The sequence below is a fragment of the Toxotes jaculatrix genome, chromosome 18 (genome assembly GCF_017976425.1).
Source record: "Toxotes jaculatrix isolate fToxJac2 chromosome 18, fToxJac2.pri, whole genome shotgun sequence".
Classification (NCBI taxonomy): Eukaryota; Metazoa; Chordata; class Actinopteri; family Toxotidae; genus Toxotes; species Toxotes jaculatrix.
Window position 1 is genome coordinate 7,401,532 of NC_054411.1, and position 16,348 is coordinate 7,417,879.

General features: G+C 41.2%; 1 protein-coding gene and 1 long non-coding RNA gene across 4 annotated transcripts in view; one reads left to right on the plus strand and one right to left on the minus strand.

The window, feature by feature from the left end:
* Positions 1-749: 749 nt before the first annotated feature.
* The window catches only part of LOC121197928, an 88,315-nt gene continuing 72,716 nt past the window's right edge, over positions 750-16,348 (plus strand). The window contains exons 1-3 of the long non-coding RNA XR_005896300.1: positions 750-770; positions 960-1,046; positions 10,285-10,387. This is a non-coding gene — a long non-coding RNA (uncharacterized LOC121197928). The remainder of the gene's footprint in view (positions 771-959; positions 1,047-10,284; positions 10,388-16,348) is intronic.
* Positions 13,994-16,348, minus strand: part of olfm2a (olfactomedin 2a) — a 41,371-nt gene continuing 39,016 nt past the window's right edge. For all 3 annotated transcript variants that reach the window (XM_041061696.1, XM_041061694.1, XM_041061695.1), the window contains exon 6: positions 13,994-14,978. In XM_041061696.1, coding sequence (XP_040917630.1) covers positions 14,304-14,978 — 675 coding nt within the window. In that variant the 3' untranslated portion in view covers positions 13,994-14,303. The remainder of the gene's footprint in view (positions 14,979-16,348) is intronic.

The window sequence follows — 16,348 nt, forward strand, 5'->3', positions numbered from 1 at the left end:
GACACATCCAGGTGCCCAAAAATGTCCATGAACTTGTCAAACGATGGGTGCTAAAGTTTTTGAGCTCCTCCTCCCTGAGTGTCTTAATAATGAAGTACACAAAAATGTCCACGACGACCATGGTCCCTGAAGAGTTGAACAGACCACTTGTCTGGTGAGAGAGAGATGCTTTTGACCCAACACGTGAAAACACATTGGAAATGTTCTTGATGTGGCTGAAGAGGAAAGTGAAATGGACAGTATAATAAGGGTTAAGCCTCCAAAATCTTGAAATCTTTTCTAGCACGCCCATTAAATGATGGGTCTTCTATCACCACCCCCCGCCCCCCCCCCCCCCCCCCCCACCCCCCTCCTTGTAGTAGCGAGATGATCCCGTAGGACTACAGCAGGCCAACATACAAACCCTTTTAGTCTGCCACAGTCTGTATGCAGGTCAGATGAATTATATTAAACGCAACAGTGGAAATGACATCCCTGAGGCTTCCAGCCAGCCAGTGTATGCAGTGTTCAGACTATGGGTTGAAAAGTAGCATATATAAAAAATAGTTTTAATTACCTTTTAACCGACACAGTGACCTTTCATCCGTGACCAAGGTAGATGTAGAGGTAATAAAAGGTAACAGAGACTGGCACTAGGACCCAGAGAAGGGGCAGAGTCTATAAAAAGGGGCTGAACCCTCACCTGGGCTTTTCTTCCTGGTTTGGAACACATCTGAGGGGCAGCTGCTGAGGCCTGGCTTGTTTTTTGGAGGGAATGTTTGATTTGGTAGGTGAGTGTGTGTAAAAGCATGAATTTAATACTTAAATAGTGGAACCATCAAATGTGTTTAGCTCATGGTATGAAATGAAGTGTTTTATTTTTGGATTCGTCCTGTTGGGTTAGGGGCTAAAACAACCAAGAAATAAACCATGGTTGAGCATAATAGTGAAATTTGTAAATATTTTTCCCCTCTCTTCAGTACATCATTAACCTTTGCTGCATTATGAGGATTCCAGTTACCTGCATGTCTCTGGTGTAGGAGGGAATTGTGGTCCAGTCCAGCGAGGTAGGTTTGTTTATTTTACATTGCTTTTTTGATGTTTGTGATGTTTCTTTTGAACTTATTTTAATGTGCTAGAAAATAAACTGCTAGAAAGTCCAACCACTGTTTTCCCCAAATGTTTTACTGCTTCAATTGTGCCAACCATTTTGTTTTTGTGTGAAATTTTTCTTGTGGTGCTTTTTGCTGTGGTGTGGAGGTGGGGGGCTAAGTAGTAGAGTAGCCATATTGAATGCATGCTTTATTGTGTGGTTGGAGTCAGGTTGTGTTTGACAATTTCATTACATCTTTTAGTCATAAGTCTAAATTAATCTACCTTGTGTTCCAGTTGAGCCCCACACTGTTTTATTTTGATTGTTTTATTACTGTATTTATTGTTTCTTCTTCTTGGCTTCTTGGCTTACATTTATCTTGCTGCTATTTAACTAAAAGCCAAAAGTCTCTTTCATTTTAATTCATCGCAAACAGTCTTTATTTTTGGTACAACAGCCCCTGGTTCCAGTTTATTCTGGGTCTTGTGTATCTCTTGGTCACACATGCACACACATGGGTAAATAAACTTAGTGTGAGACAGTGAAAAGAAATCTCAACTCTGCCACTTCATTTTAATACTATCCACGGTAAAAATGAAACAAGTGAATCAGGTTCTCAACCTCTTTGGTGAAATGTGATGGGTCAATCAACGAATGGTCTGGCACTTTCTTTGTTTACAGGAAATCAATGTCTTTAATTGTGGTAAATAACATAATCCAGAGCAGGTCCATTCAGCAAGATCTAGGTCTCCATTTTTTTTTTTTTTTTGTTCAATAGGCGCCTGTGTAAAACCACAGTCTGAACAACTGAGGTTTTCAACAGTTTAATCATGTTACACTCACTGTGCACTGCTGCTGCTAAAACTCGGGCTTACCTGAGTCATAGTAGCAGCCCTGATAGTAATCTCTCCCTGTACAATCATTAGAGGGATCGAATCAATGCATAATGTTTGAACTTTGTGTGACCAATTGCTTGCATTAAGAATTCAAGTGAAGTTAGTCTAAAATTAGGAGTTGGAAAAACAAGGCCACATCTTGACTGTTTTGCTCTCAGCAGGCGAAGGATCCAAACTTTAAATCTTTTATTTTGTTCCAGGACTGTGGGTGTCCACAGACGGCCTAATGTCTCCAGTCAATTTTAGATTGCTGCCTTTGTATACTTCATCCTCCCCTCAGCTCCTCCTATTCATCCTCAGTTTGTTTTTCCCTCTGCATTGGAGGGTGGTTTGGTGTCTTTGTCGCTAGGTCCTCTGTTTCAGTCGGCATGGTGTTTGATCCGCTGGGTGGCCTGTTTGTGTGCTGCTCCTCAGTCCTCTGAAAGTCAAGCATACACTGATATGAATAATTAAAGCGTTGGGGAGAGGCTGATTCTTCTCTTTTACAGAGCCTGACGTCCTGACAGTGTTAGCCTGTTTGTCTGAGCTCTAAAGCTTTACTGAATCTGTTTGTGAATGTGTTCTCTGATGTTCCTCCCCTCGTTTCCTCTTGAGATCAGCTGGAGCTTAATCACTGGTTGCAATAACACTGTGAGGAAATTAAGATTTTCTGGGCCGTCGCAGTAACCTCCAAAGTTCTCACCCCCGCCTTTAACTATTGCCTGACACGCTCCCTCTCCTTTTTTTTTCTTGCTTTCTTTCGCTCTTTCCTCTACCTTTCTCCCTTTCTCCTCCGATGAGATTAGGAAAAGGGCAAGAGGAGCCTGGCTGTGATATGAAATGTTCTGATTGCGGTTTGGACTCCTGTGTCCTTAAGGAAATTGAATTGACCGGCGGTTATGTCTCAATACAGTGAGCTCAGTGACCTCCTCCACCTCGCTCTTATCAGCTGAGCCCCAGACTCAGCCTGGCCGTGTCACCAGGCCAGCTCGTCATTGCTCACATCTGGCAGTGTGGGCAGCTACAGGAGCTATTTGAAATTTATGCCTCAGAGGACTGAGATGCTGTATTAGAAATACAAGTTATCACCAGGGCAGAAAATGCATGCTCTGAACACTTGAGAATAGCTATTGGCTATTTTGTTCTTCCACTTTTCTTCACTAGTGCTCACTCAATTACACTTACAAGTCCACTTCTCCGCCATCCAAATTCCTCTTCTTTCCTGTTCTCCTCTTATCCCCTCTCAACCCTGACTTTCGACACCCTCATCTGCTGCCTCTGCTGATATTCCAACCCTCTCTTTCTTTGTCTGTGGTCCTCATCCTGCACTCTCACTCCACTTTCTCCTACTTGCTTAAAGCTCAATATTTTCGATGTCTGCTCTTCTTCATCTTTTCACCCATCGCTCTCCTGTGCAGGACTGTAAAAGCAAAGCACATAATTGCTCCCTGTGGCCCTGTGATTTCGCAGTAATTGCTACAACAATGCTTTCTAGTTTGCTAATGTCCCCCTACTGTAGTCTATGCCTAAGGTCACTTCAGATACAAATAAAAGAAGGCAAGTGAAACAAACAATCCAGTTGTTCCCTCACTTTGCCTGCTTTCTTCTGCTCCTTGTTGATTTGACAGCTGGAAGTCAGCTGTTTTCTTACTGAGGAAAGTTGACCATTTTGTGTGTGTACGGGGGCGTGCATTTGTCATAAGAAACAACACATAATATAACAGTAGCCTGTCGTTTTCATTTTCTTCTTGCAAAGTGTCACTGCCCCGTCACTGGGACTTCTTTTCTTGTGTGTGCGTGTGTTGGTGTCCGTTCACACACCGATTTGATGATAACCTACACTGTGTGTGTCTGCGCACGCGTGTGCCTGATTCACGCTGAATTGCAGTCAGCTACTCTTGCCAGCGAGTTCAGTGGTTTGGCAGTGCTGCTCCTTAGAGACTGCAGCATTTTGGCTACTGTGTGACATCACCTGTTGCTGTCACTGCAACAACTTGATCATGCCACTCCAGTGCGTAACTGTGCATGCTGCACCAGACCGATGAGACTGGGCTTGTGAGAGAGGGCAGCAAGATGAGATGGAGATCTTGCTCCCTCGGTGTCCCTGGATTGCAGTGGTGATGGACTACCCGGTGAAATGCTGTGACTGCAGAGAGGGGTGGCCTTCCACAGGGGAGGCAGTGCCAGCATGCTCTGTCCCCTCCATCTCCTCGCTGTGATGAATGTAAAATTGATAAAGGCTCATTAAAATGCGCAGATAGAGGGAAAAGCCATTGACTACCTCAGCAGCTCCTGCTGCTTGTTTTGGGAAAATTAATTTAATAACTGGATCTCAGTAAAGCACCGTGATCACAGCCCTAGCACCAATTTGCATATTAATGTAGCGTGGTGCGTGCAGCCTGCAATGTTTATGGATGGGTGGGGCTGAAGCGACTGTTTTTAATTACCTTTACTTTGTGTTACTCTGGAGGTGACAGGGGTGGGGCCCTGTTGCATCCCAGTGGAGGCGAGAAAAGGCAGCATTTCCCAGGTGGAAACTTCCTAATGCTCCTGCATATTTATTGAAAAGGTATTTAGGTGTCCCTGCTCACCCAAAAGACTAGTGGTGGGATTTTTCTTCCTAGTGCGAGTTGAGGAAAAATAATCGCACCAATATGAATCCACCCTCATGCATTTCTTTCTTCAGTGATTTCAGTTTGAGGCTTTTGTGCTTTCCCACATAAATGAATACCTAAACTCTTATTAAATGTCAAGCTTCAGTATGTTTTAATGCATGTGTGAGGTATGGTGAAATCATTTTATAAATGTGTGGGCATGATGAAGATTTATGCAACATTTAAAACAATATATATTCTATAGGCATGAATTATACAACATCTTTAGGGGAGCGATGTCAGCTCACATGTCGCAACCTGGAGCAAAATTCAGCACACACTGAGAGAGAGTAAAGGGGAGAGAGATAGAAACAATAAGTGAGAGAGAGAGAGGTGCAGTATTTGAAGCTGCCCCAAAAGATACCTGAGCCCCCATAAAAGCAATATAAATTCAAGTTTGGGGGGTTGCAAGACGTTATAATTAATTTACCATACATTTTATTAACACACCACTTCTATTACTACACTGCTGATATGATATTAAAAAAAGATTTAATAAAACTCCTGCCCACATCTCTATTTTGAGCTTAGCGCCAATAATATAGCAAAGAAGTAGATGCTTATAGGCAACTGCATAAACAGCATTGACAGTTCATAATATCTCACAGTATGTGAACGTGCTCACAGTTTCCATGTAGGGCAGCTGTAGCCGACCTCTGGATGTGATAGCCCTTGTGAATGTCTGATAAGTTGTGACATATCAGAAATAAAGTATGAGTCAGTTTTGATGGAACATAGAAATATCGACAGCATAAAACCTGTGCAGTCCAACCCCACCAGAACAAGACTGTAATTTGAACACTGTAGCGGCGTCCTTGAAGATTTGGCTCTTTTGATCTTGGTGCAATTAGCTCCATGTTAGTCACATAGCACTTCAGGTCTGTGAAACCGACTCCCTCCTGCTGCCATTCCCGTGGTCACTGCCCCTGGTGTATTATGACAGAGTGCTTTTTTTTCATCTTTTGAAAACTTCCTCATTTGTTGCAGAAAAGAGGAAGGACAGAGAAAGAGGAAATAAGTCTCTCCATGCAGAAAGCCTACCTCATCTCTTTTGATCTTTAGAAGGAAAGAACAACCTCTTGTCTCACTGACATACAGTAGAGAAGGCCTGTTATTTGACAGTCTTCTCACCTAACCTGAATTTCACTTTGTCTGTCACTCTACCTGTCTCCCTCACAACCCCTCAGCTCTCTTGTCTGAACTTTCTAATTCAGAGTGCCGCATATGAAGTTGCTCATATTCTATTGCTGCTCATGAGCCACCCAGCACTGGGAGTGTTCAGTTTCATAGCCTCTTTTTAAAAACATGTCAGTAATGTTCTACTAAGTTTAAATGTTAGTCTGAAATTTATGAGAAACACTAACAAATAGGATCCAGCACTGAAAATGTTTGATAGTCAGATCTGTTCTCACTGAAACTTGTGCACTTTGTCCAGGATAACGAATACTGCCCAATATAAAAGCAGGTCTACAATCAGCATTTATTTAAAGCTATTATATGTGTTACTTTGAAGTCATAGTCCCAGCCTGGGAGGCTTCTCCATTTAAGCAGGTTAAGCAGTGCTTAACCTCTGTTTAAAAAGGGAGAAAATATATGAAATATGAAAGTAATTCATCTGTTTTTAATAGTTAGCCCTTTATCATAGGTTTAGGTCTGTGCTGGTGCCTCAATAAAATATTTTTTTTATTGATTTGTGCCATTTTTGGAGCCAGTTCACTCTACTGTTCAAAAGCAAAACAATTACATCATGTACACTGATGTTTTTTGTATGAGAAATGCCTGGATGCACACTAGATTGGCAAGAATTTCTTATTATGAGCCATGAGCCCTCTGATTTATTTCACAAACCCCAGCTCCACCCCAGCAACCACCTGAAGCCTCTGGGGAGTTAAATATAATCACTCCCCAATCTCTGCAGTGCAAAGTGTGGTGCATGCTCAGGGAGTGACAAAGTCAGAGCCTAGATGTGAAATCTCAACTCTGTATATACTAATGATAATCCAGAATAATAACCCGCTCCATGCAAACTGCCTGACTAAACTGTTTAAGGTGGGTGTTATGATACAAAAGAAAGCATGATTTTGCAACCGCATTTTTTCACCATACATGGTAAGCCCAGCAGCATAGACACACAGTCAGTTTGTCCAAAGAATTAAGGTTGTAATACTTCTTCTGCATTCACTGACATTTTGTAAGTTTGCTAATGCATTAAAGCCACATGTACTTGGGTTAAGGGAAACCTTGTTGAGAGTGCAGCTGCGGACCTCAGAGCAGCAGACTTGATGCACAATACATAACACTGCAGATTTGCTATGCACGGAGCATAGACTTTCTCTGACTCCAGATTTAAGCTTCTAGAATTTTGTTGCCAAAATCCAACCACAGACAGAAATCTGGATGTGAGGCTGGTCTCTGTTGTCAAAGTCCTCTTGCTTTGTGCGCCTGGTATCCACCCCAGCTACCGCCTTGTACTGGTGCAGTACAAAAATATAGTGGTTCATTCACAGAAAAAAAAGTTGTCTCTGAATGTAATCTAGCCATCGATTATGTAACAGGGAAAACAATTTAGTATTCTATACATGTAATTTCTAGTAGACAGGTATGCCCAGTCACACAAGAAATTGGAAGAGTGAAGTTGATATTTAACCAGTTTTCATTTCAAGAGCTCAATTGCTCCTGTGGAAGTCAACAAAAAGCTGTGCTATTGGCTGATACCTTGAATTTCTGCATAAAATCCATCACATTTAAACTCAACACAACAGTGTTGAGTTGTTTGTGATGATTCTATTCAAATAGTTTGAACTTTGGAAATATCGCTGTCAAAAACAGCCTCAAACAACAACCTCAGATGCAGAGCTGATTATGTCTTGTCTGCTGCCTTCAGAAGTATGAGCTCGATTGTCCCCATCATCGTATCTGGCTTATAATATCAGCTGAGGAGGCACATAATGCCTCATATCTCACTCTATCTGTTTCACACGGTATAGTTTGCTTGAAATATAGCATTTGAGGGCGAATGACAAGATGGCTGTTGTCACACACCACATTCATAAAAAAATTTCATACAGTGCAAATTGTCCATCACAGATGATCAACCCCATTTTTGCTAAGCCAAGCAGCTGCTACTCATCACTTTCCTCAGGTCACTTAGCCTATGCAAGGTTCTGATTTGGAGGTTTTGGTCTATGTTTCACATCTTTTCAGCTCTTGCTTGTACTTGCCTGGATGTGCACTTATAGAACATAGAAATTCCTTTAAACATAACTGCATAGTGTTTGTAAATGATATAATTAACTCTCTAAGTGGCCCTATTGCTGAAATGTAGCAAGAACATGGACAAAGGACAAATAATTAGGGAACAGGGATGGAGGAAATGTGATTGATGTCAACTTAAATGCTTTTTTGGAAATGAATGCATTTACTTTGCAAAAAGGTGTGAGTCATTTAAACAGGAAGGGCTGAAAGGACTTTGAGCTGAAAGGATTGCAACCACTGCAATGATTCCTGTGTTGCAGCATTTTCATCAACACTAACTGACCATGATGACTGACGAGTTTTATTACAATCTCTATCATTACTGCTGAGCCTTCAAATACTGCAAAAAGGTTCCTTCAATTAACTAACGTGAAAAAAAGTTGTTGTACTCCATTGGTTTGACAGTGTGTTGTAACGATTTCCTGCATTTTGGTCCATAACCTCTGAATAGTAAGCTGATGTAACCCATTTATCACACATCTATACATTTATCTGCATAGACACCACCCATTTCTATTACACTATTTTTTTTATGTCCAGTCTTCATGAAATTGTGGAGAGAATGAGGCTGAACTGGCCCCAGATTTTATTTGGAAAAATTTGGCAGGTAAATAGGTCTTTTTTTTTCCTTTTTCTTCTTTTTCAAGACCTATTTACAAAACACTGCAAAGGTGTTAAGATTTACTGCCAAATGGACATCAAATCCATTTTCTGGTCACTATCAAAGACTTCCCTGTACAGGTCCCCATCACAAATATATTTGTTGTGGAGATTTAGCCAAAAACTGATTTTTATTTCAGGCTACCAATAAACATCTATTTTTCACTAGATTTGTCACACAACACATCTGGAGTTCGCTAAACAAATAGTCCTTGCTTTTTATTCAGTACAAATTGGCTGAAAAAAATTTAACACAGTACACAAATTGCTCTTCCTCATAAACACAACAATAATCAAAAGGTTTATAAGGTAAAATCTGCTGTCCAAGTTGACAAACTTTGATTGATTGATTAGTTATGTCAGTAAATGTCTCTTTCACAGCAGTTATTTCTACAAATATTGAACCATCTCGCAGCACTGAAGTGTTTTCTTTTCTCAATATTCTTTTTCTAAAAATCATTTTCACTGATATCGACTTACTTACTCTTATTTCTCAAATCTGCCTGTGGCTATACTGTGATGTTTGTATTTATGTATCCTGACCCCTTCAGCACACCAGAGCTGAACCATCATATCGTTTCTCCAGCTGCATCGTACTGTAATTACAGAAAGAGAACAGGGATCCAGGAGACGCTGCAGTTCAGTCATTCATGGTAAATCTTTACTGCCTCAGTGAGGTGTACGATGTCAGGACATCAGGGCTATAAACTAAATCACCCACGGTTGCAGGCCAGAATGATACTACTTTACTGTCCTTCACAAAACAGTACCTAATGAGATTAGGGATGTGAGTGCTGAATCAATGAAAACTCAAAACACATTTAAAGAGCCAATTAATAAGCAAGGTTCTCTGAGGAGTTAAGTGGAGTAAAATTACCTCCTCTCTCACTAACCTGTCATTCCATCTCCACTCCCCAGCACCTTCACATCCTTTTTGAGTTCAAACATGAATATGAAATGTTGGGGGGAAAATAAGGAAACCAAGTGCAAGTTATGTTTAATCATGAGGAAGCAAATGTTCAAAGCTGTTCGGAGTGCTTCTGTGTCACCTCGAGGGGTGGGGAGTCGAGGAAAAAGTTTGTTTATTGTGAATCTGGAGGAGAGGAGGTGTTGTTCCAAGTTTGGCTGAGGGTTCAATTAATGAGGAAGCTGGTGAAGAATGGTACAGTGAAAGAAACTGTGAATTAGCAGACATATGAATCAAGAGTGGGACCATTTGTGAGCTTTGCCGTCAGACGACGAAGGCAGTTGTAACCAGTATGGACCGTATGAACCGCAGTGATAGCAAGCAAATGTATTCTGTGCGTTCGCTTCAATTTAATCAAAGAGGAGGATCCCAAGAGCAGCTGCACACTCAGAGATGACTGTTTCCATCAAAATAAACCCGTCTTCCCAAGGATGGCAGCACGATTACAGTGGGAACTGGGTTTGCCTCTTAATTCTTGAATTGCGGTCTGTATCTCTGCCCCTGCCAATGAAGCACATCCTTGTGCACTTTATCAAACCGGTTCTATCACTGCTATACCTGCACTCAGTCAGTTCAAGTGCATGTGAGAATGCATTCTTACAGCCACTTTAAGTAAATCAAACAGCCAGCGCTGGTCTGCGGTCTCCTGTTTGCATTTGGATCTGCTCTGCATTAATGCAGTCTGCTCACACAGAGTGATTTGTGTAGGTTAATACATCCTCTGAAATAAAAATTCTGTATTGGTTATTTATTATTCAGGCCAACTTTGATTTTTAAAGTTGCTTCTTTTGTTTTCCACAGGGACCTGTGCAACTCTGCATTAAGGAAATGTTCTGGCAAAATCACTGCTGACCTCCACACAAGGGAAGAATTTAACTGAGGAAATGGCTGAGGCTTTTTCAAGGTAAGATTAGATGCAGTTTCATCCATGTTTGACCACACATGACAGCTTAGCTCTAAACTTTTGCTCTACTATTTCATGCTAAGTAACAGAGAGAGATCTTATGTACTACACCATGCTGTTTCAGAGTTTGCCAACAACACATTTATTTATAAACTATTGTTTGTATTTGTGGGGAACTAAGTAAAAAAGATTGCTGATGTCTTGGCAATAATACCTTGGATACACATGGTCTGAATTTTTAATTTCACCATCAAAGTTACTTGCTTCACAGCACTGTGTGTGTGTTTGACTGTGCAACTGTCTCCAGATGCCAAATTCATTATGGTATTCTACTTTGCATCAGAGGCAGTAATTGTCCCTTTCCATTCTTTCACAAAATGAACTTGTTTATAATCTGAGATGTGAATATTTGTCTTTCTGCACCACTGAGAACTCTCATTTGATTTAGTATATAAATTATCCACCTGCCTTTTTTCAAAAGCATCTTTTTGACAGATCCATATGCAGGTTTTCATCAGTTACTGTCTGGCTGCCAACTTTGCAAATCATGCATGCCTCATGAGAAAACTTGACTCACTCTGCTCGGTATGGAGTATGGAGATGTATGGAGATGCAAGTTGTTTGTTCATTTATTGTTCAAGTTCAGTGATCACATCATCGTGTAAAACTTCAAACACATTTAGGTCCAGGCTTGCCTTGTTTCCTAGTCTTGTAAATATGGCCAGTGTCTCTATATCTCCATCTCTAAAAATTGTGCAGATCAATTGAGATTCAATGCTATATGATGTTTCCAGTTGTCTAAATTGTTAAGAATGAATGTCTTTATGGCCTTTCATCCATTAAATGTTATACCTAAGGGCCCTTCTAGGGTCTAATGGTTTAATTTAGCTCAGATAAAATGAAGCTGTTGTGTTTTAGGGAAACTTGAACTGCTTGAGAAACATCCAGCAAGAGCTTTGACATAAAGACAAGCTTGAAGTCTATTGTACTGGACAATTTTAAATCTTCACTATACGCGAATCTTGGCTTTGAGAGATTTCTACACTTTGTGAGTCAATGCTTTTTAGGCCCCTGAATCACAACATTCACCATTTTCCATTCACTTTTTCCTCTTAACCTCAAAATGATCCTGAGTAAAGAAGACACATAAGTGCTGATGCTTCACAGCAAGGGTTGTGTACTGACAAGTAGACCTTAGCTGGAGATGATCTATCCTGGCACAGATAAGATGATACAATACCGAAATGAGGCCACCCATAATGATCTGATGCTGTTCATTATTATCACTATACTTACTGGCCCTTGGCTCTGAGCCTTAGTTAGCACAACAGCTCACTCACTGGTGCTCACAGAGCTAATGTTTGCCTCACAAGTGGGGAGCAAGGGTTATACTGCTGGCAGCAAACACTCACAGTAATTGATTTTTTTGATGAAAAAAGTTGTCAGAAAAACTTCTGAGTTTTTTTTCTACACTACTTGGTAATAACATTGCTTTTTTTTTTTCTTACTTCCCTCACAGCAACAAATGAATTTGCAAGAAACATTTATTTAAAATTAAGACAGTATTGGTTATGAAATTTGACTGAGAGGGAGAGTGGCAATAATGTATTATTATAACTAAATGCATTGGCTTTTTTACTGTAGCAAGTTCAAAAGGACAAAACATTTTTACTTCTGTTTGTTTCTATTGTGGAGCCTTTTTGCAGCCATTCTTCTGTGAGTGGAATATGGATATGAATAGATAGATGTTCCTTTCATATTTCTTAAATGAGTGCATCTTTCCACTCAGCTGACTCCATTTTTCAGTTTGTTTGATCATAGAGGTTGCATTACCTGTGTGCAGTCATTATTTCCTTCCCTGCTTACTGTTAAGGGGAAAAGTTTGTTGGCTGGAAAGCGTAGCATTAAATACCTCTGCGTGTGAAACTGACAGCTCCACACTTTACTAAGAGATGATCTATGAAACACTTCTTTTTACAATGAGTAACCTTCTGCCCTGTTTTATAATTGCCTGCACATTCAGGATGGGCTGTGCTATTTTTTTTCTTAGCAGCTGACTGAGCAGGGGAGTCACCTCTTTTATTTTTTACTTAGACAGTGGGAGAGCAGAAGGAGGATGCTGTGGTGAAGCTGATCTCAGGACAGCAAGATTAGTCCTTCACTCATCTCAGTTGTATGTTTGTGTAATAGCAATTTACTGATTAATGTCCCCTTCAGCCATTGTTAACCATTTAAAGGTCTCTTCATTAAACAATTATATCAATATCTACATTTTTTTTGTAGATGCCAATAACATTTATTTTTCCTCACACTGTTTAGTTCATAGTCCACTATTTTTAGCTGCAACCGTTGGATGCTCTGCATTGTGTATTGCATTGTGCTTTAAATGTCAGCCACTACTGTGTGTGAACTCATCAGGGTTCTCTTCAACACAGCACTTTATTGATAGAAAGGTCATCCAGGATGAATAAAATCACCATGGTTACGCAGGAAAAGAAAAGTGGAACCTCCTTTTTTTATTTCATGTCTTGTGTGTCCACTATAGCCTCTGCAAAGAATGGATGGACGCAGCCTCACAAGTCTTATAAATTAAGGGAATAAAATGACAACACAGTGGGCTGTTGTCTTTTTGCCCTCTAAACAGCAAAGAATGCCAGTGTGGCTTCAGGATTATTTTCAGTAGCAAATAATAAAAAACGATGCAGTGATAGGTCTGTGGTTTGAGACTTTCATGTGAGCAGTATCCCACTGTGTGCCTGGTGTTTGAACATTTCTCTGCAGAAAGCACCTGAGAAGAGCTGTGCGACTAACAAGATTAAAGGAGTTTGGCGCTTGACAAGCAACAATAACTGTGAAGGCTCACGTCTCTGCTCAGATGTAAATGCTTTTAGACTTTCTTTTGCATTTAGTCTGTCCTTCCCTGTTTGTGCCTCTCGACCCTTTGCACCCACCACCTGCTCCTTTTACCAGATGTTTTGCTTTCACTTTCAGTTCACCTTGGAAAAGAAAAACCTAAGCCGAGGCTGTTGCAGTTAAATTTGAAAGTGTATGGTAGTGTATACTGGAAGGACTGTATGGAAGCATGCTGTTTTTTTTTTTTTCTTTTTTACACAGAGTCTTATGGCCTGGCTTTTTCAGATAAGAAAAAAATGGATGAAATGTTTTCAAAGATTCAGCTTTAGAGGCTGCCTTGTCAGTATTCACATGCTGTCACCTCATTATTTTAGGCTTCAGCTGTGCTAGAAATAATAATTACTCTAGAATTTTAATTATTTGAAATTGTGCCATTCAGCACATTTCAACAGCTTCAACACATTTCCTATATTTGTGCCTACCTCAGCTAGGTTTCAGTTAACGTGAAATAAATATATGTGCACCCCCTTCATTCAAGAGGAAATGAAAGAAACATGAATCATCGCTAAAAAGGAAATGTTAAACCTTTATGCCTTCAAAGAAGCACCAATCTTGGGAGTACGCACATCTAAGTTTGAAGCCATCTTTTAAAAGACGGGGAGCATCATCTTTTTGTTCATGACTTCAAAACATAGTGAAGGTCTATTTGAAACTAGAATGGCAATTAAATACACAGTCATAAATGGTAAAGATTGATATTTATTTCTCATCACAAATAAAAAGAACCATGCTTACTCATCACAGAAAGAAAAAAAAGAAAACAAAAGAGAAGCGCTCAGTCTTTGTATGTTTACCGACCTTGCTGTCGGAGTGTTTTTTGAGAATGTGAATAATAGCACTCTATGAAGATCGAAATTCTTTTTTAAAAAAATCCGAGCCTATGCCCATACACTGAAGCCCCCAACCCACACCTCCCACAACCTGTACCCACCTCCACCCACCTCTTGTGTCCCTCCCCGAACAATGATCACAGCATTATTAGAGTGAGTCAGTCTGAGGGCACTCAGTCCCCAGAAGTCTTAATAACCTGGAACAGTGTGACATTATAGAGCACCTGGTGTCCATTGTTCCAGGTGTACAGGACCCTCTCTCTGGGGTTGTAGTCCATCATGGAGATGTGGGAGTATTGATTGTGGAAGGGGATGTCTGTGTACTCGTAGCTCGATGTGTTGGTGTAGTAGGCAAAGTAGATCTTGGCACCAGCGAGGTGGGAGTTGGTGACGTAAAGTGTACCGCAGATCATGAAAGACTCTCCAGCACTGCGCTTGGGAAAACCTGTGTCCCAAGTCTGCAGCACTTCCAGACTCTGGGGCTCCAGGCGGCTGATGACAATGTTCCCAGCATTTGGGATGGTGGTATAAACAGCCCACAGGCCATTCTCATCTGCCATGAGGTCGATGTCGGAGGAGCCACCCCAGGAGTAGGGAAAGGTGTTGTTATAGCCGGCCCCACTCAGGCTGCGCTGCACCAGCACACTTCGAGAGCGAAAGTGGTACTTGATGATGATGTTGCTCTGGTACTTGTTGTAGTACAGCGAGCCGTTGTAAACCACGTGGCCAGTGCCTGCCCAGGGGTGAGGCAGCAAGTGTTGCACAAAGTTCTGGCCCTTCATGAAATCATTCATTGTGCGGTATTCCAGGACACGACGTCCCTTGAAGTAACCATCCATGGACCACACCTGTGAGGAGAAGAAAAATTAATCCCTTTGGGAAGAAGGGACAAACTAAAGGAGACTTTCTAATGAGAGGATTATGGGAAAATATTGTTGTGCTTTAAATGACACTCATCTCTGCATGAGTACTGACCAATGTTTCATTATAGCCGGTAAACAAAGTAAGCATGTTGTGTGTGTGTGGTGAATCTCTACTTGTTTGAGTGTGATTGTAGGCCTTCATGCAGTTCAACATTCTTGTGTGTGTGTGTATGTGTGTGTCTGTGTGTGTGTGTGTGAGTGAAGACGTTGCCTGCGCTTTGCAGTCAACCACTGCTTGTGCTCCCTGCCCTTTCCAGTCCACATTTACAGAAAATCAATCCATTTAGCAGCTCTATCTTTTTCCTCAAGCACTCTCAGCGGATCTCTCCACTGACGTGGCCCCTTTCTGGCTGCATCTCCCATCTCATTCCCTCAGTGCTTCAGTCGAAGCACAGTTCAGCTTTTAATTTATTCAATTAAACTGCAGTTGGCTTAGTTGTTTATTTTGTCCTCAACATATCAAGAGGAACTTTGTTTGCTATGATATAGCTATCATTCGTCTGATGTTCTAACCATAGATTTTGCCCTATTTCTTCCCTCTCCCGCTCTTGCCTCCCTCTCAGGTGAAGAATAGGCACTTTTCAGCAATTACACTTTAAAATGGCGGGGGGAGAAAGGGTAAGGGAGGAGTAGGGGGTGATGAGGTACAGCAGCTGAATTATGGAGAAGGGGAGATTATGGAGCATTAAGCATTGTTTCTCCTCTGCCTGCTAAATGAGTCCCCAGAGCTGAGCAGGAGGCAGGAGCTGCGCCAGGCCAAAGCCCTAGCACATTTAGACCACGTTTCTTTTTTTTTTTTTTTTTCCCTCCCACGTTTGTTTGGCTCCTCAGCGACAATCACGTTTCCCAAATATGATTATCATGACTGGTTCGGGTGTTGATGTGATATTGTTGATGCATCTGGCTATTAATATAATCAGTGATTGATCCAAACAGTCTAATGTTATCTCAGCAAGTCAAGTGATTAAAGACAAAGATCAGGGCATTCGATCACAGAAACTGACCTTTTCTGCCAGCAATATCTATTTAGCCTGTTATGATTCAGGGTGGAGATGAAAAAGGCCACCCTCATATCTCCTCTTGAGCGTCATCAGTTTCCATTCTCCCCGACAGATAGCTAATGCTCCACTCTACTTCTCCACCACCACCACCTCTTCCCCCATTCACCAGGCCCCACAATTCCTCTTCCTTTTCTTCCCCCCTGTGTCTTTTTCCCTGTGTTCCATACCATGTGCCTGCCCATACAGAACCGCATGTCACCTCTCATCAGCTAAAGCCATTAGCCTACTATATCA